We start from the raw sequence: 21,135 nt of genomic DNA on the forward strand, positions 1-21,135 counted from the left end.
TTTTTTGGCTCATTTTAGCTGTAAACGAAAACATGCCTAATAATCCTGCACACCTGAATATAAGGAGTTTTTCACTTCCAGCCTTCACGGACAATTATACATCACATATAAATGATTAAATACAAAATTAACAGTAGTTACTAAGACTGATGTGGTTTGGAATTGGTAAAATGTGTTTGGAAAAAAAATATGACCAGAATATCAACATGCCTAATAATTCTGCACACAGTGTAGAAAGGAGATGTTTTAATTATTTATCAACAAACCAGTGTTTTCTGAGTCAGTGTCCCAAGGATTAAGTTGCGGATCCTGACTCACCATCTCCTCTTTGGACGCGCCTTTAGAGAAATGCGTCTTTACAGATTACTTATTGAAAGAGTTTTTTGTTTTTTTGTGAAAGAGTATTAGTTTTGTTTCGTTAAGTAATAATTTCAAGCTTTCTATAAATATACGTATCATGTCTGTGAGGTATATATTCGCTGAGTTTCCGTTAATTTTTGTGAAGCGCTCCTGTTGAGGCAACAGAAAACGCACCATGTTTGTTTTCTTTATTTAATAAAAGCACCGTTTGCAACGTTTTGTTGATATTGTGAGTGCACACAAACAAAAGACCCTTAACAGTTCCGAATGATGTATTACTCTTACCTTTACGAGCAAAAATGAAGGAACATTTTGAATTGTTTCCACTGAAAAAAAATGCAAGTAATCGCGCTGGCGCCTCCATTTCCTGCAGTTCGGCTTTAGCTTCCACTCTCCGCACAAAGGATTGGGTATGCGCACATTTATCTGTTTAACGTTGAAACTAACATTGTTTTATACTTGAACTCTTTTAGGCCTATATCTATAGATCTTATTTTAGGCCAGTCGTGATTTGAGAAGGCAAAGTTGATCAAACAGACTGTGCGTGTTTGATCAATGTGTTGGATCAGTCTTTCGCTGACCACTTGGTCATTACTTAAAAAAACAAAAACTTAGCCTATATTTAATGAACAAAAATGCTCCAAATGTTTTTCTAAATTAACTTAACAAACGAATGAAACGAAATATAATCACTTTGCCATTAAAAGTGAACTATTTCAATAGATGAAACAGTAGTATAAGGTGTTTTGGGTGAAGACAGGCTCGGGCCGAGAATTCTGATAAGCTGTCTGACAAGGGCCGGGCTGGGGCATATATATGAGGCCCGTGCTGGGCTATAATGAACATTTATCCCAATACTTAAGTTATTATTTAATGTTTGCAACAAAGAAATGTAGCCTATACCGTGTATCCTGCTCGTGAAGCTTGTTCAAACATAAAGCTTAACTTGCGGACCAGGGGTGCGTTTCCCGTATAACGACGTAACTCGCTGATTAACCTCCATAGTACGATGCATTGTTGTGGAAACGAACTAGCTAGTCACGACTGTTTCCCAAACAAGGTCGCATCTCCGTCGTTTGAGCCACATTAGTTCTACAATGTAGGGCCGTTGTTAATGACGTCACCGAGTAATAATTTATGCTATTTAACTTATTAGAGATCTCTGAAATGCAGCTATATTAAACATGGCACCGGGTGACTAATTGACTATTTTTTGTTCCGTGTCATTTCGCTTTATTTGACGTTTGATTCATCGTGGGTTCCCTCCTACGTCATACTCCGGGGTTCCCGTAGGCATTTATGCGCATGCGCACTATGCAAAAACGTCTCTTGCAGAGGAAGCTTAAAAATACATCGATTAAAATGCATTTATATTTAGATCGAGTGAAAGATATAGATTGTACTGCATGTTAGCTTGCTTACTGTGCCCAAGAGCATAATTTATTGAGCCCATGTGTCTTACTAACAAGGAGCTATGCTTCTAACCACAGGTTGAGAGCTGTAGTTCCAACCACAAAAGTTTGTGACGCTGTTTGCGAATGTTCGTTTGAACTATGGTATCGAGAAACACCGAATCGTTGAACTATGTTGGTAACGACGGTACTTGCGACCTTGCAAACTTTTTATAGACATGGCGAAGTCATCATCATAGCAGTATGATTGTGTGTGTTTGAATCGAGATCGCGAACTTTTAATGAATAATCCATGTGCGTCTATAGCCTATGTATGTCATAATTTGTACCAGACCCGGCCATATATATATATATATATATATATATATATATATACATAAATATGAAATCAATGGCTGTGTTTGGAATGGTTATTTGTTTGCGAAATAGATTAAAAACAGGCAATATGCTGTCTAAAATGTAAGTCTCTTAATATTAACTTCTTTATTGATAAACTGTTGCGTAAAATCAGTATCACATTTGTAATCATGCTGAGGCACTCTTCGTTTGATATTGACTAACTTTATAACTTTCTGTGTGTCACAGAGAGAGAATGAGACAATCAACATAAATGGCACTTAGTCTTTCATAAAACATACAGTAGTCAACATTTGAAGTGGATCAAAAAGTTGTCATAAGACAAGAATTTGCCTCGAGGCTTCCTTAAGTCCATTTACTGAGGCACTCTTTGTTTGATATTGACTAACTTTAGAACTTTCTGTATTTTAATATAATTTTGTGTATTTACTCAAGTTACTCGAGGACTGGTTACAGCCCACTTAAACCACTTACAGTAGAGCAATCTGCAAGTGGAAACAAACCCACAAAACAAGTTTCACAGGCAAACACAACTCACATGTGCTGCTGAAAACATGAAAATGTAGTATCATTCATAAGTGCTCAGATGTTGCCATGTTGCTTACAAATGTTTCATGTATTTCATGTATGATTACATAATGCTTGTATGTTTGTTCATTTTGACAGAGTTTGTTGACTTGCAAACAGAAAAATCAGATTTAATCGATAACGTTGGAGCCATACCTTTCCTGGATTACAAGCACTTTGCCTCAAAAATCTTTTTTCCTGAGGTTCAGTATTTTTATCCATCTGATTTTTTTCTTTTAGCATTACTATATGTGTTTGTTTGTTTGTTTAATAAATATTGTCATATTTTCTCTAGGCTGGTACTCTGGCAGCCGTCATGATCAGAGACATTGGGCAGGTCAGATGCTGCAGTGTCTTTAGTAGTATATGAAATATGTGTCACTGTACAAAACTAAATGTTTTATCTCTGTCATATATTTTTTTTATGGTCAGGACTCTGAGAAGACGACTGTAGATGAGAAATGTCAGGCTTTTGCCACACTGATCAGAGATAAGCAGTTTCTCAGTTGTTTCGTGCACGCGTTAGAGGAACAGAAGAACTTCAGCATAAAAGACAAGTGAGTTGAAGTTATTTACATTGACACTTCTATTCAGAGTGACTTACAAAAGAGGAAGAAGAGACTTTGAACATGTTCTCACCTCTGTTTTAAGAAGACTTGATAAACCAGGTCACGGGGTCTTTCAAATATGTTGAGGCCTGTTGCTTAGATGTGTAAACAGGTACTGTTTCGTGTTTTTTTAGACTAGCACATCTTTCTCTTTGAGGGAAGTGTCTGCCCTTAAAATGACCAACACACTTAAACACAGATATGTGTTTGAAGCTTTAGTTCATAATGCATTCAGACTTAACTGGAAGATAACCATTAATTACTTTATTAACTAACAATCTTCTATCAGTCTGAGAGGAAGCCAGGGAGATGAAAAATCCACGTTTTATTGAGTAATCTTAGTTGTGTATATTTCAGCGCTTATACTTTGTTTGAATAGTGCAAAACCATCAAATTTAAATCAAACTACTTCAAAACAAAAAAACTTGAAATGAAGACATTTCATCAAGACAAATATTGCATAAAACCCCACAATCATTTAGATTAAACAACAATAGCAAGCAAGCTAGGGTAGAGTAAAATAAAAAGTAATAAAAAATGAATAAAAAGGCATATATTGAAAAAAACATTAAATGGTATTTATGATAAATTGCTTGATAATCTAAAAGATGTAATAATAAAACAAAATGTATCAAATGAAGTAAAGAAACAACTTAATATTTATAGTTTAAGAGTGCTTTTTTGATGGTTTTGCAGAAATATTTTTTTAAATCACCAATATTTAAAAATAAACTAAAATAAATATATTAATACATGCTATTGCAACATACTGTACGTATTATACAAAATTAATGACTGAAGAAACTGAAGCTACAGCACTCACAAGTTGTGGTTGGTTTTTGTTTGCATTTTAAATATACATTTCTGAGACATATTCACAACAGCTTGTGCCACTCAGTGTCTGACCCTTTATCTATTCATCTTTTTTCTGTTCTTTATATGTTGTGTTTTTGTTCCTCTCTTCTAATCTCTCTTTCTGTTCCTCTCTTTCTCAGATGTACAGTGGCATCTCTGTTGACTTTGGCGCTCCATGGAGACCTGCTTTATCTTACAGAGGTAATGGAGGACCTTCTGCAGAGTCTGATGGACCAGTCCAGCAATGCAAATCCCAAACTTCTCCTGCGCCGCACAGAGTCCATAGTGGAGAAGCTTCTGACCAACTGGATGTCCATCTGTCTGTATGGCTTTCTCAGGGTCAGTGCATTCATTTTAAAACTGATTACTGAATAAATACATTTTCTATAAATAAGGTGTGTTAGGGTGGATAATATTTGGCAGAGATACATAAATATTGAGAAAATCGCCTTTAAAGTTGTCCAAAGGAAGTTCTTAGCAATGCATATTACTAATCAGAAATTAAGTTTTGATATTTTTACAGTAGGAAATTTACTAAATATCTTAATGGAACATGATCTTTATTTAATATCCTAATAATTTTTGGCATAAAATAAAAATCAATAATTTTGACCAATACAGTGTATTGTGGGCTATTGCTACAAATATACCCATTCTACTTATGACTGGTTTTGTGGTCCAGGGTCACATATCCTCTTTTAACTACCCATATGTACTCACAAATGTATGTGTTTCCTCTATAGGAATCAGTAGGACAGCCTCTCTTCCTGTTGGTGTCAGCTCTGACTCAGCAAATCTCAAAAGGCCCAGTGGATTCGGTGACAGAGAGAGCTCTGTACACACTCAACGAGGACTGGCTTCTCTGCGAAGCGCAGAACTTTGAGGCCCTGGTCAGTATTTCCTCTTTTACTGTCTCTTTTATGCAAATGAGGAAGTATTTGCAAAAATGAACAGTTATGGAAAGAACTAACTTCAGAAATACCTTTCTGTAATTTGAAAGCCACATTTGCACTGTAATGATTCCCAATTTTAGACAAAAAGACCCAATATTCCCATTCCCACACTGTTCAAACCTTGGTTGGGATGATTTTTAAATGTTTTTGAGGTCTCTTATGCTCACCAAGGCTGCATTTATTTAATCCAAAACAGTAAAAACTGTAATTTTGTAAAATATTATTACAATTTAATCAGTGTTGGGAAGGTTACTTTGGAAATGTAATAGGTTACAGATTACAAGTTACAATATTTAAAGTAATGTAGCAGATTACATTTGATTACTTTTCTAAATTTAAATTTTACATTTAAATTTTACAGTTAACCTTTGTAATCATTCATATTTTCATATGCTTAATTATATGCAAGTAACCCTAAGCCAAACCCTAATCCTAACCTAACCATATATTAAGTACTGTATATGTAGTTAATTAATATTAATCAGTACTTAAATGTATAATTACACTGTAACAAGGACATCTTAAAATAAAGTGTAACCCGTTTATTTTGTAATTGAAGTACTTAATTCCATTACATGTAACTGGTAACTCCCCAACACTGAATTTAAATAACTGATTTCTATTTAAATATATTTTAAAATAGTTTAAGTAATTTATTGCTGTATCTTAATATGTTTGTGGAAACAGTGACGCAAAGTCTTGATACAGAAGTCTTTTATAAATGGAGAGTTCAAATGAACTAGTTTCTTGCTAGCAGTTTATATTTGAAACTTTTTCTACATTAAGTGTTCATAAGCTTCTGCTTTTCTGTTGCCGTCATGTCCATCCTTAAACCACAAAAAGGCATCCTGTAACTTCCTTTCAACCGTTGCACAATGTTTCTTGCACAAGTGCTTCAGGCATCATTTTCCGACTTTTTTTTTTTTTTTTACATGTGTTCACTAACAGTCAAAAGTTTTTGAACAGTAAGATTTTTAATGTTTTTTAAAGAAGTCTCTTCTGCTCACCAAGCCTACATCCAAAGTACAGCAATAACAGTACAATTTTGAAATATTTTTGCTATTTAAAATAACTGGTTTATATTTGAATATGTTTTAAAATGTAATTTATTCTTGTGATTTCAAAGCTGAATTTTTAGCATCTTTACTCCAGGCTTCAGTGTCACATGATCCTTCAGAAATCATTCTAATTCTGATTTGCCGCTCAAAAAACATTTATTATTATTATTATGTAGAAAACAGCTGAGTAGATTTTTTTTAGGTTTCTTTGATGAATAGAAAGTTTAGAAGAACAGCTTTTATCTGAAACAGAAATCCTTTGTAACATTATAAATGTCTTTATCATCACTTTTGATCAATTTAAAGCATCCTTGCTATGTATTAATTTCTACAATTTCTTTCCCTTACAAATTGCTAAGGGAAAATGTCACCCAAAAATGAAAATTCTGTTATCATTTACTCATAAACATGCTTGCATAAACAAGAATTCAGGAAAGATTAAGATCATTTGCGGACAGAATCATGTGACCAGGCCACCCACCCCCCCCCCAAAAAAAATCACCAGCAGTCTATCATGGGTAGACTGGTGTGACAGTTGTACTTCTGCATTTTTCTTTCTGCAAAGGATATCACTTTTGCACAATCCTTCCTCTCACAAAACCGGACTGTACCTGTATTACCAAGCAAGTAAATGCCATTCCTCCAAAGGATGGTATTTATGTCAGAAGATTGTCTAACTCATAGTTTTGGTTTTTCAGGAAAGTACAGTGAAAAAAAGAAGTCTGCATAGTCCTATGTCATATGTTCTAAAAAAAAACTGCCATTCTAAGTAAATTTCAGAGTTCTAAAAAGTTGATACAGCATTTTTTAAAAAGGACTCTATGCTTTAAGAAAAAAAGTGTATATATATATATATGTATTTATATATAAAATTATATTAACTCCCCCCCTGTAGAAACTGAAGGTGGTGTTTGCTGTGGGGACTGGAGGAGAGGTCAGTGAACACTTAGAGGTCAACGCATTGACTTGTGACACAATACAACAGGTCAAGGAGAAAATCTTACAGACCTTCCAGCGCAAGTTTGGTTTCCCCTTCCAGCCGATCAGGAATATAGAAATCGGTTAGTAGACTCCTTATTTATCACTATCACTGCTGATTGTCAGCTTTTACGTTCAAGTTTCATCAAACGTCTTATAAAAATCTTTATAGGGTCTACGTTTGTGTGTTAACAAACAGTTTCAGGTTGCTAGTCGCAATATCCGCTGAACTAATTCCTGTTTGCATTCTGTTTTTTTTGTTGTGCACTCACAGAATATGAAAAGGAAGGGCAGTTTGTCATGCTACAGGAAGTTGATGAGACCTCAGAGATTCGAGGGCATGTCACCATGTTGAACACTCTAAAGCATTATCAGGTGAGTGCACAAGAACAAAAAACGGTGTAGGCATAATTTTTGAGAAGTGGAGTATATAAGCAAACAGACAGCTGATAAAACATTGGCCATATCCCACATGGGCCATATATTCACCGTATTATTCATGTGGAAGTAAGTCTATAGGCAACACTTCCAGTTTATTAGTCACTATAGGGAAATAATGAGAAGAATAACAATGTGCAGTAAACGGTAAAACTGTTTGCACTACAAACCAGTGTGTTCATGATTAAGATAATACATTAAAATAATATGGTGAGACACACCAGTTTGCAATATCAAGCAGTAAAAAGAGGTGTTATGTACAGCTAAAACAGCTGGAAGCCAGACCCATAAAATTTCACTCTCTTACATGAAAAATAAGGTAGGTAGAGAACAAAAAAAGATGAAGGCCTAAGGTTTTGGCTTAAAGCCTGTTCACACCAAGAATGGCAACTGTAATGATAACCATTAACGTTCTGTTTATTATGAGCACATACTGCAGTTGTTTGCTGCTTTAAAGGGGTCATCGGATGCCCATTTTCCACAAGTTGACATGATTCTTTAGGATCTTAATGAAAAGTCTATAATATAGTTTGGTTAAAAATTCTTAATGGTAGTGTAAAACAACACCCTTTTTACCTTGCCAAAATCAGCTCTGCAAAAATCATCCTGTTCTGGTCAAGGTTGCTTTAATGAGCTCTGCTCGCCCCGCCCCTCTCTTCTCTCTGTGGAGTGACAAGCCTGTTTACTTTAGCCGCGTTCAGCCGCTAAACTTGCTAACTAGCATGTTATTAGGAAAGGCGATCGCAAAGATTCATAAAAAAAACCCCTTATACTCACTTCTGCTGTAAGTGAAGCTGGATCATGAATGATTTGCGTGAACATAGACGGATATATGTAGGTCGGGAAGTGCATTTCATTCACAAACAAACGTAATCCACTGCATCTTCAGCAGCTCAGATATCAGGAGTAAATAATGATTATTATGTTCATTATTAGCAACACAACACCTCAATTGCTCAATCTGAGGGTGTACTCACACTAGGCAGTTTGAACCGTGCCCGAGTGCGTTTGATCACCAAAGCGCGGTTCGTTTAGCCGTCCCAGGCCCGCTTGGAATAGGTGTGCCAGAGCACGGTTTAGTTGGACTCGGGCACGGTTCGCATGTAGTGTGAACGCTAACCGTGCTGGAGCACGGAACAGGACGCGTGACATCACGTTTTTTTTTCGATGTACAGGAACTGTAGTCGGTAATCAAAGCTGCAAAGTCCTTGCTGCACTTCAGCTGGTACCTTGCAAACCTCCTCATACGAGCAGCACGACTGCGTGAAAATTTTCGTGCCACAAAAGCAATAGACCTGTTTAGCAACGGGCTGTGGACAACCGCGGACCAAACGACTCAAAATTACTATCCACAAAGTAACCAGAGCGATGGACTCCATTGCGTTCAGCGAGAGCTCTGCTCTTCCTGTTTATCCTGAAACCGTCGTACCATAATGACGTAAGCGTGCTCCGGCACGAGTGCTGAAACCCTATGTGAGTGCAGGCCAGAGGGGGAGGGGGGACAATCGTACTCGGGCCCGGTTCACGGCAACCATGCCTAGTGTGAGTACACCCTGAGATATTCTTGTCTAACTTATATTCCCTGCTCCGGCATCAAAAACAATGGAGGTCGGACTGTTACAGCTGATTTAAGGCAGGTCTGAGGTACGATGCTCATGTCAATCAACTATCGTGGGAGGGGCCTCGTCACACCGACAGGCATCTAAGAATGGCTCGATTTGAAAAAGGGGATATTATTTTTACAGATTAATTAAAAACCACTGCATGGATTTTTATCATTATAGGTTAGATGTGTACATACACTGCCAACACACATTAATGTTCAAACAACATGTAAAAGTGAACTTTGCATCTGATGACCCCTCTAAAACCCCTTATAGCAAGATGGATTCTGATTGGCTGATCATTAATCAACTGGAAAAGATTGTCCTGAAAGTGATTCCAATGATATCATTCTTCTGTGTCGTTATTGTTATAGTTGGACTTAGAAACCACTATTCTTACAGAATTAGAGTGACTATTAGAGTTTATAGTTGTCAGTCTAGTGTGTTCCAAAACAATGACAAAATTGCCATTTAGAAGATTCTTAGTAGTGTTCACCAGACTAAAATGTAAATAATCTTATAAACACAATATAAACGCAACAGTAATGTTCAAACGCCCATGACAGGCATGTAAAAAACATTAATAACTGAATCATTAATATTTTATTTTCTCTCAGCTGTAAATAAACAATATACTTAACACTTGTGGTTCTCACACATTTATGAGCTCTGTCACTCGCTGGCAGTATGTGCATGAGAGAGGTTAACACATCCGTTGCATCTTACAGGGTTCATACAAGTTGCTTAAAGGGGTCATCGAATCCTAAGTTCACTTTTACATGTTGTTTGAACATTAATGTGTGTTGGCAGTGTATGTACAAATCTACCCTATAATGATAAAAATCCATGTAGTGGTTTTTAATTAATCTGTAAAAATAATATCCCCTTTTTCAAATCGAGCCATTCTCAGATGCCTGTCGTTGTGGTGTCACACCCACAGAGGCCGCTCCCACGATAGTTGAGACGACCAGAATGAGATGATTTTTGCAGAGCTGATTTTGACAAGGTAAAAAGGGTGTTGTCTTACACAACTATTGTGAATTTTAAACCAAAGTATATTATAGACTTTTCAATAAGACCCTAAAGAATCATATCAACTTGTGGAAAATGGGCATCCGATAACCCCTTTAAAGTGCTTGAAGTAGTTTAACTAGAATTTAACTTTTTGAAATTTAAGGCCTGGAAAACCCTTGAAAATAGCAGTATTCCAGAAGAGATACTTGAAAAGTCCTTGAATTATTGAAAGACAATGTATCTATGAAATAAGTGTTTATTTTTTTTTTAAGCAATTAAATTAACATCATACTTTTTCACGACTATTTCAGTTAATGTCATAAACTATCGTGCTAAACCAGTAGTAGTACTGACAGTGTTGTGTAAACATGGCTGAAGGTGCAAAAAGAGGAAAAGATGAACCAAATCAATTGAGTGAGTCATTTAAGCTGAAACCGCTCCTATTGATATGAACTTGTTTCATTTCAAGCAATTCACTAGCAAAAACCAGATCACATAAAAGAGCCATTCATTTTCGAATTTCAACACTTGTAATGATTATTAAAAACGTTTAAGTACTATTGTGTCACAATGTGATTCACCGCTTCGAAGCAATCAAATCAGATCATGAATCGCGAATCATTTGATTCAGAACGAGTCTTCAAATTGCGTATTGCGAATCATTTGATTTAGATCAGGACTTCAGAACGGGTTCGTGAATCATTTGATTCGGATCGGAACATCAGAGCAGGTTCTTGAATCATTTCTCAATCTGCGATCCGTGCACTGAGTCCTGATCTGAAGTGAGGTTCGCAAATCATTATTCAGATCGTGACTATGGAGCATGGATCACAATCATTTGATTTAGATGGGAACTTCGGAGCGGCTTCGCAATTTTTTTGCTTTAGATCAGAACCTAGGAGTGTGAATCGCGAATCGTTTGATGTAGATTGGGACTTCAGAGCGGTTTTGTTCATCTTTTTTTTCTGATTCCTGATTTGCCCAAAGTTTAAAATTAAAATTAAAAAGTTTAAGATTAAAATTCTTTAAAATCAAAAAAGTAGTGATTGAAAAGTCCTTCAGTACTTGAAAGTCCTTTGGTACAAGCTATAACTGAGAATAAAACTCGACTCCCCCTACCGGATAATGATTTTCATTTGACAGAGACGCTACGGGTCACGTCTTGCTGCAGAAGGTCATGGGATCCCTTTTCCTGTTATGTGCATTGTTAATGGCCACATCTGTATAAGCATTCGAAACGTACAGCCTCTTACTTCCGCTAATATGAATCAGCGATTTTGATGACACTTCAGCTTCTCATCAGACCGCTTCTGTCCAGTCAAATGCAGTCTACAATCTGAAGTGTCCCGCCCCCTGCACTATAAATAGACACTGAAACTGCTGCTGAAATCATTCAGAATTATTATTTTCTATATGGTGAATGGCACATTGTGCACTATATGGGGCATAGGAAATGATTCACACAGTGTGAATATGCTTTACATTGGTGCGAATGAAGACTAGTTTCGTGTTTTGTCATGCGAATCGCCGCACAAAGCCTGCTCCAGTCCAGAGACATGATGACACAGGGCGAATCATATGTGTGAATCAGCACAGACTGCAAAATGTATCAGACCCTTTTGAATTCTACACAAAATACTATATTTTAAAGCATCATGAATGAGATTAGGAGGAGAAACTCTGTATTAGAAACAGCATTGACAAGTAAAAACTTAGCTAACGGTTCTAGCCAAGCAGTGATATAAACAAAATGCTATTGGCTATTTAAAGGAGAAGTCCACTTCCAGAACAACAATTTATAAATAATTTACTCACCCCCTTGTCATCCAAGATGTTCATGTCTTTCTGTCTTCAGTCGTAAAGAAATTCTGTTTTTTGAGGAAAACATTTCAGGATTTTTCTTCATATAATGGACTTCAATTGTGCCCCCGATTTTGAACTTCCAACATGTAGTTTAAATGCAGCTTCAAAAGGTTCTAAATGATCCCAGCCTAGTAAGAAGGGTCTTATCTAGCGAAACGATTGGTCATTTTTTTCGAAAAATAAAATTTGTATACTTTTTAAGCACAAAAGCTTGTGTAGTACAGGCTCTGGGATGCGCGTTCACGACACTACGTACTATTGAATCACCTCGAAAGGTCACGCGGAACTAAAGACCCAGTGTTTACAAAGTGAACACGCAAAGACTAACAAAGTGCAAGTAAGTCAAACGCTGTTTACAAACAAAAAGCTGCAACAATGTCGGACGATTCTGAAGTTGTAGGAGAAAATAAGATGGAGTTTTTCGCCATTCTCCAGCTTTTTGAGCCGGAGTACACAGACGATGAACTTAGATGTGATTCGTAGTGGTGATGGGACTCTGACCTTTGAGTCTTGTTTAGCAAAATGAACAAATCTTTTTTTGAATCATTTCGTTCATTTTATCAAAATATAATTAAAATGTTACGTGTTACTTCCCTAACACATCTACTGCTTACACAAACATTGATTACACTATAAACAAGACAAAACTATAATGCTATAAGAAACAGAAAAGATTCATTCATTGTTTACCTGGGTCTATGATTAGCTCACCTCTTATCTGACAAGTTTTCGGGTTTGAGTCGTACGTTCATCACGTGACAGCCCCATAAGATGAACGAGCGACTCGAAAAACCCTGAAGACTCGAACAGGTGAACTAATTCCAGTACAGAACCTAATAGGATGTTGCGCATGCACGACTGAACGAATCACTTCCCGAGACGACTCGTTCTTCCCGAGTCACATTAAAGATCCATTCAAAATGAACGAATCATTCAAGAACGTGCATCCCAGAGCCTGTGCTACACCAGCTTTTGTGCTTAAAAAGTATACCCATTTTTATTTTTCGAAAAAAATTAATGACCGATCATTTTACTAGATAAGACTACATTTTGGAAGTTCAAAATTGGGGAGACAATTGAAGTCCATTATATGAAGAAAAATCCTAAAATATTTCCTCAAAAACCATGATTTCTTTATGACTGAAGACAGAAAGACATGAACATCTTGGATGACAAGAGGGTGAGTAAATTATTTGTAAATTGTTGTTCTGAAAGTTCTCCTTTAAAATGAAGTGGGCTGCATGAAGTGTCCCGCCCTGTCTTCCTGTTTCAGTTGAAATTATGTCAAAACATTAAATATCACTGCGCATTTCAGTATCATAAATGGACCTCCCAGAACACCACAGCAGCCACATAGCAACACCCAAAACACCTTGGAAAAGGACCACTCACATTGAAAATATAGTTCATATCTCGATTAAATGAAATGATAGTCCTGTGTGAATAAAAATTGAACATATGAAAGACTACAAAAAAGTTTGTCTGATTATCTCAGTGTTTTTTTATGTTCTCAAGAGTAGCTGTTGGCTTTATTTGAGATATTTGAGATTGACCTTTCACTTACAAAGCTCGTATCACAAGGTCAAATAAACCCGGATTATGCTAAACTGTTGTGCAAACCCATAATACATCCACACAGTAGTTAGTTTTCTCAGCTTTTGTTTTTAAATGTGTATTTCCATCCAGGTTGGAGATGGAGCATGCATTAAAGTTATCACAACAAATGTACATGCCCCGTTGAGGTCTCAGAGCAGTGTGAAGGGTGAGTCACATTCTTCCTTTCATCTCAACTGAAACAATGTCACAAGCAATACAAGTGGTTTATTTTGCTGTTGCATTTGTTGTTACTTTATTATTGCAGTTAAAACAGGTTTGCATTCTGAGTGTTAATATCTGTACTCTGACAACTCATATTAGAAGTTAATGCAAAACACCCATTCAGCTCACCACAGTATCTTTGCAAACACCCCATCCCCCCTCTGCAAAACACGTGGGTGTTCTGAAAAAAAAAATAAAAATTAATGTAACGCATTGCAACCAGATGTCCTGCAACACTGTTACATCAGCTGATAGAAGCTATATGAAGGTAAAGTTCAACCGGAATATGGCAGTTCTCTGATCATTTACTCACCCTCATCTTTTTTCAAAACCTTTGACTTTGGACTTTTTTTCTCATTGTTAGAGTCTATTAGAATGTCCAAACTTCATTAAACATACAATAAAAAGAAATGGTGAGCAGAGCTATGAAGAAAGATAATCTAAACCTGAATAGTGACTTAAGTTGTGGTGTATTCCTTGTTACTGAACTTGTTAAGCTGTTAACAAACAGTTGAAATTGTCAGGCAACCTTGTCTGAAAGCACAAGGATTAAATTTGTGAAAGCACAAGGATTAAATTTGGCCTTGTGTAAAGGAAGTCGTGGTATCTGTCGTCTATTTGTCTTTGTACCACGTGTTATATCTGTTGGTGAGGTCTCTTTTCCTGTATATATACCACAGACAGTTTCTGATAACTTTTTATAATACCTTTCATGAAGTTATTGATAAACGTTTTATCATACAGATCAGTAATTGTTGTACATTCAAACATAAACATGAATCGATGACATTTCAGTCTGAGCGCATGTTAGTGATCAATGATCTGTTTTTGATGTAATGTTGTTTAATATCAATCAAGGTCTAAGATTTTAAAATGTGTGAATTCACATGAGTTGTTCACATCCGGTTACGGTATTTGTTGGAGATGCATTGTGCAAATTTGGGCTCTGACATGTGGCCATTTTAACTTCCCACTGTAACCACATTTACAGATTTAGAACTGTAACTGTAACATCCTACCTCTTGCACAAAGCACAATAATTGCTTGTAATAGGTTGTTTATTTGCTCATCATTATGATATTTTGTTTCACAGATGATGAGAACTTTGCTGTCAAGTACTTTCATCTGGTGAGTAGCCATGCGTGACATGTATACTTCTCTGTAATGTTTGTTTTGGCGTGTCTTTCTCTTTGGTCTGACGCACCTAATGATCTGTCATGTAATGACTGTGCTGTGTTTTCCTCCACGGGTCATTATTGACAGTTCATGCATTACATCTAGTTGCTACTGAATAGACACTGCAGTTAAGTGACTGTGGGTGTGTGATACTTTCAGTTTTGCCAGCGTCTTCCTGTTTAAATGAGAGGAAGCGTGTTTGGTGAATGTAAACACGAGAATCTTTGTGTTGTTTATATTGTTCAAAGATATACCAAGCAATTTGAATCTTCTTATAATGAGACATAATAGCTTAAACTTTTATATTAGAAACACTGTTGGTATATATAAGAAGACATTGTTGTAAAATAATATATAATATATATATATCACAATAAAAATGAGACAGTTTCAACATAGTAACACAGACTTTTTTTGGTTTAGGTTGATCCAGATATTGATATAGACTTGAGCAAACATCCAGAGAAAAAAGCACTAAAATTCAAAGAGATGTACCTCACCAAGCTGCTCTCCACCAAGGTGAGAATAATTGACACCCAGAAGCATTTTGTTATCTGCAAAATGTTAATTATTTTAGCAAAATAAGAAGGAGCATACAAAATGCATGTTATATTTCACATAAAAGATGTTTACATACGTCCACAAGAGAAAATAATAGTTGAATTTATAACAATTACCCAGTTCAAAAGTTTACATACACTTGATTCTCAATACTGTGTTGTTACCTGAATGATCCACAGCTGTGTTTTTTGTTTAGTTATAGTTGTGCATAAGTCGCTTGTTTGTTCTGAACAGTTAAACTGCCTGCTGTTCTTTAGAAAAATCCTTCAGGTCACACAAATTCTTTGTTTTTTTTTTTAGCATTTTTGTGTATTTGAACCCTTTTCAACAATGACTGTATGATTTTGAGATCCATCTTTCCACACTGAGGACAACTGAGAGACTCATATTCAACTATTACAGAAGGTTCAAACGCTCACTGATGCTCCAGAAGGAAAAATTATGCATTAAGAGCCGGGGGGTGAAAACTTTTGAACAGATGTGTACATTTTTCTTATTTTGCCTAAATATCATACTTTTATCATTTAGTATTGCCCTTAGAAGCTACAGAAGATACTTACATACAAAGACAAAATAAGTTCAATTTACCAATTTTCAAATTAAAAAAGTTTTCACCCCCCTGGCTCTTAATGCATCGTGTTTCCTTCTGGCGCATCAGTGAGCGTTTGAACCTTCTGTGATAGTTGTATATGAGTGCCCCAGTTGTCCTCAGTGTAAAAAGATGGATCTCAAAATCATAGTCATTTTGGAAAGGGTTCAAATATACCAGAAATAAAAAAAAAAAAGAATTTGTAGGACCTAGATGATTTTTCTGAAGAACAGTGGGCAGTTTAACTGTTTAGGACAAACAAGGGACTCATGAACAACTATCACCAAACAAAAAACAGCACAGCTGTGGATTCAGGTAACAACACAGTGATAAGAATCAAGCATATGTACACTTTTGAAAGGGGTTATTTTTATAAATACAACTATTATTTTCTCTTGAGAACTCGATGTCTTTTATGGGAAATATCTTATTTCTGCTGGTTGGCTGGTTTTAGCTGGTCATAGTTGGTCAGCAGGCTGGTTTTAGAGAGATTTTGGCCACTTCCTTAGCTGGAAACAAGGCTTCGAAACAAGCTGGAACCAGCTACTTCCAGCTTAATTCAGCAGGGTGTACTACATAAAAAATAACATGCTTTTTGTATGATCCCTCCTATTTTGGTAAAATACGTAGTAGAAAACCCGTGAAAGATTTATGTTATTTAAAAATACACATCATTCATTCATATTTTGGACTATGGGGGGCGCCATTATTTCCATGACGTTAAATGGTTGCACTCGGTGAGCTACTGTCGCTACCTGTTGCTATTTTTACCACAACTCAACGTGGAATACACAACCCTGATACGATGTCACATTGTGCTACTTTCAGTTGTAATTTTTAGTCAAAGGGCAACAAGAGAAGCAATGTAAGTTTTAACTGCTTTCCTTGTGTTAAGAAGAGGAGCAAAAAATGAGAAGATGCTTGTGGACAAATAAAACTTCTTAAAGACCCACGTCTTTGTTCTCTTCACTTTAGCCATGATGCTTTTGAGGCTTTTAGTAGACCACAGCTACTGAAAGAGCTTACAAATGGCAGAGACAAGAAACGCTAGATGCCATCCTGGCAGAATGTAAACATGCTGATGCTTGTCATGACGCCGCAGCCACTGAAGGAGTTTCTCAGATATCAGTTTCACTTGATATCTGGGGCATTTAGACTCCTTGTGGGGAAAATCAGTGGTGTGGTATTTGGTTTAAGCCTACACTTGTATCCATCACCACCTATAAGCTTTTTCAGTAGCTGTGGTCATCAGATCAGTATTTTATTTTCCAAGTTGTGTATTCCGGTAAATATAGCAACAGGTAGCTCACCGATTGCAATCAAAATAATGGCGCCCCCCATAGTCCAAAATCTGTATAAAACGATGTAGATTTTTAAAATAACGTAAATCCTTAATGGGTTTTCCACTACATATTTCAATAAGAGACATCATTTACGTTATATTGAGCCATACAAGTCTTAATATTCGGGGTTCCTGTGTTCATTGTGTCTACAAGGTGGCAGTCCATTCTTTTGTGGAGAATCTGTTCAGGAGCATCTGGGGACTATTACCTAACAACAAGGCCCCATTGGCAGTCAAGTACTTTTTTGACTTCCTAGATGCACAAGCAGAGAGAAAAAAAATCACAGATCCAGATGTTCTTCACATCTGGAAAACAAACAGGTGCTGGATAACACACATTCATTGACTTTGCGTAGCTCTACTAGCGCACTCTTTAGAAGAAAGGTTCCAAAATAGATGTTTTTGCGGTGATGGCATAGAAGAACAATTTTTGGTTCCCCAAAGAACCTTTCCTAAAAGAACCATTTTTAAAAATCTAAAGAACCTTTTTTACATTTGAAAGTTTCCATGGATGCTCAAGGTTCTTCATAGAACCAATGGAGAACCTTTATTTTTAAGAGTGCAGCTGCATTGACAGCAAACTATCAAATGCCTCACAAGATTTATTAACGTTTATATGTTCACACACAGCTAAAATGAATTTTCTAACCTTCCCATCAGCCTTCTGCTTCGTTTCTGGGTGAACATCCTGAAGAACCCTAACTTTGTGTTCAGTGACATGGAAAAGACGCCTCACCTGGATGGCTGTCTGTCCGTCATCGCTCAGGCCTTCATGGACTCGTTCTCCCTAGCTGAGCAACACCTGGGAAAGGTAACCGATGAAACCTAACATAGAAATCCGCGAATATCACAGAGATTATTGACTCTCTTTTTCTCCTACAGCATTCACCAACCAATAAGCTACTCTACGCCAAAGACATCCCTCAGTACAAACAAGAAGTGAAGTCGTATTACAACTTAGTGAAGGACCAGACTTCTATTAGCAACCAAGAGCTGAAAACATTTCTTCAAGAAGAGTCAAAGGTACCATTTGTTAAACACTACCTAGAGATTAAATAATAGCAAGATGGTTGCAATGCAAAATTCCTTAATGTTAATTCACCTTCTTCACCAGAAACATCAAAATGAGTTCAATGAATCCGCAGCTCTGCGTGAACTCTGCAAATACATGCTCCGCTACTTCAGTGAGGTACGAATCTTGTGTTGTCATGGCACGTGCACTCTTTCGTGCATTGTGGCAGTTTCACAGAACATTTTCACAGGATTTTCAGGCACATGGAAGCCACAGAAATTCTATATAGGAAACCTACGTTACCACTTTAATGAAATGTGACAAAACTTTCATGTCCTGTTTTAGTTCAGGATGTTCAAAACCTGTTTGGAAAGGAGATTTGATACTGTGTGTTCCCCTAGAAATCATCTGAAAGTTGGGTGGTCAGGAATGACAAAGCGTTCAGATTTAGCTAAGCAATTGTAGATTGCAATAGCATCACTTTTTTATTTTTAATACTCTGCCTCTACAGGTTTCTGCGAAACTGGAACAGACAGATGCCCCCGAAAGGTTGAAAGAGGACATGCAGAACGTGAAGGAGCTTTTTGAAAACATGAAGCGAAGTGGTTGGTGTTGAAAGTCCTGATCTTGTTATTCAAATGGCTATTCACACTGCATTTGGTTTATTTTAAGCTGGTCATTAAACTAGACGCATCTCCCTCATCATCAGCCATGTATTAAAAAAAAGACAGATTCACTTCTGTTTACTGGACACTGTAGAGACCAAGTGAATGTAATGTATATTGATGAATTTTTGAGAGGAACTCATTGTTGAGCTTATATTGGACTAACACCGAGCTGCCTATACAGTACATCTCAAACCCATGACTTTGTAATGCACTGCAATGCAAAACTGAATGATTTATATGGTTTAATTAGATTTTTCTGCTTTTTAAAACATGTATTATTTTACTACAGAATCTGCCTCTAATGCATTTATCTGCCATGTCCAGCACTGAATGTTCCTCTTTTTTGAGGATATTATTCTTGTAATTTGCATATATTATTGAAGTGTGTATAGTTTTATGTGGTGAGACGCCTCTTACAGCGTTTTCACTGGTCAAATGTGTTCCTTTGTCGCCCTCTATTGGTTATACTAGTTTGTATAACTACTTGCATTAGACAATTTCAGGAGCAATTAGAGACAATTTTAAGGACAGAAATGATGTATTAATGAATTTACATTATCCATAAGGAGTAATACTCAGAACGATTGCCAGTATATTTTTAAATGTTAGGGGAGATATATAAAAGTATGCAGAGAGAGTGAATTTGTATGGTGTTTTGTTATTTTCTTTCTTTTTCTAATCTAATGTATGACTTCTAATATATTGATAGGGTTAGGTTTACTATTTGCCCATTTTTGTTGATGAGTATGACATTTCAGAATAATGATAAATAAATGAATTATAATTGTTGTATTTTGATCAATGTTTATTCCAGTTCTAATGTATAGAAAAATAGAGCTCAACAAAATTTGATAGAAAAAAATGAAAGAAACTGCAGGTTGTGCTTGTCTTTTGTTGTTGTTGTCTGTTTCAAACCATAAAAATGAGTAAAATTATATTTACTAATACAGAAACATATCCCATAATATATCCATATTTAGGATTACAAATAAACAAACAAATAAATAAGCAGCAAGTTGCAAAGGACATTCAATAATACTAATAATAATATAATAATATTCTTTATTTTATATGTAATATATTATTTTTATTTTATGGATAATACATTAATATAATAATAATAATAATTATCTATATTAATATTATTATGCTCAGAACAATATAATATAAAATAAATATTTTTTAAGTAATATCTATACATTTCTTTATTATTATTATTATTATTAATTGCAAGAAAAAAGCAAACAAAAAAACAAGAAACAGCACTGCATTTATATACAATAACAAAAAGGAAAACACTAATATGAAATTTACTAATACAAAACATATCGAATAACATATAACAATATCCATATCCAAGAACATATAACAATAACAAATAACATAATCTAGGATAACAAATAAACAAATAAGCAGCAATATGCAAAGGACATTCAATAATAATAATAATAATAATTTTATTTTATATTTAATACATTATTTTTGATTTTATGGATGATGCATATAATATAAATAAATATTATTACTATTATTATTATTATGCTCAGAACAATATAACAAAATAAATCTTTTTAAATTAATATCTGTATGTTTCTTTTTTATTATTTTAACTGCAAGAAGAAGAAAAAAAAAAAACAAGAAACAGCACTGCATTGAAATACAATAACAAAAAGGGGAAGAAAACTATGAAATTTACTAATATGAAACATATCCAATAACATATAACAATAACAAATAACATAATCTAGGATAATAAATAAACTAATAAGCAGCCATTTGCAAAGAACATTTAATAATAATAATAATAATAATAATAATAATAATAATGTCTTCTATATATGTATATATATAACATATATAACATATATTTCCAACATATTGCAGCTATAGAAAAATACTGAA

The 21,135-nt window shown here is 35.5% G+C and overlaps 1 protein-coding gene across 1 annotated transcript; it reads left to right on the forward strand.

Annotated features, from left to right (window-relative positions):
* Window positions 1–2,752: 2,752 nt before the first annotated feature.
* LOC127164415 (plexin-C1) lies at window positions 2,753–20,025 on the forward strand. The gene is made up of 15 exons (XM_051108363.1): window positions 2,753–2,899; window positions 2,992–3,033; window positions 3,129–3,253; window positions 4,300–4,498; window positions 4,903–5,049; window positions 7,066–7,231; window positions 7,423–7,523; window positions 13,754–13,829; window positions 14,979–15,013; window positions 15,485–15,580; window positions 17,708–17,874; window positions 18,214–18,364; window positions 18,436–18,576; window positions 18,668–18,742; window positions 19,077–20,025. The coding sequence occupies exons 1-15, from the start codon at window positions 2,753–2,755 to the stop codon at window positions 19,179–19,181; spliced, it is 1,773 nt and encodes a 590-aa protein (XP_050964320.1). The 3' UTR covers window positions 19,182–20,025.
* Window positions 20,026–21,135: the final 1,110 nt, after the last annotated feature.

The sequence above is a fragment of the Labeo rohita genome, chromosome 4, assembly GCF_022985175.1.
Source record: "Labeo rohita strain BAU-BD-2019 chromosome 4, IGBB_LRoh.1.0, whole genome shotgun sequence".
NCBI lineage: Eukaryota > Metazoa > Chordata > Actinopteri > Cypriniformes > Cyprinidae > Labeo > Labeo rohita.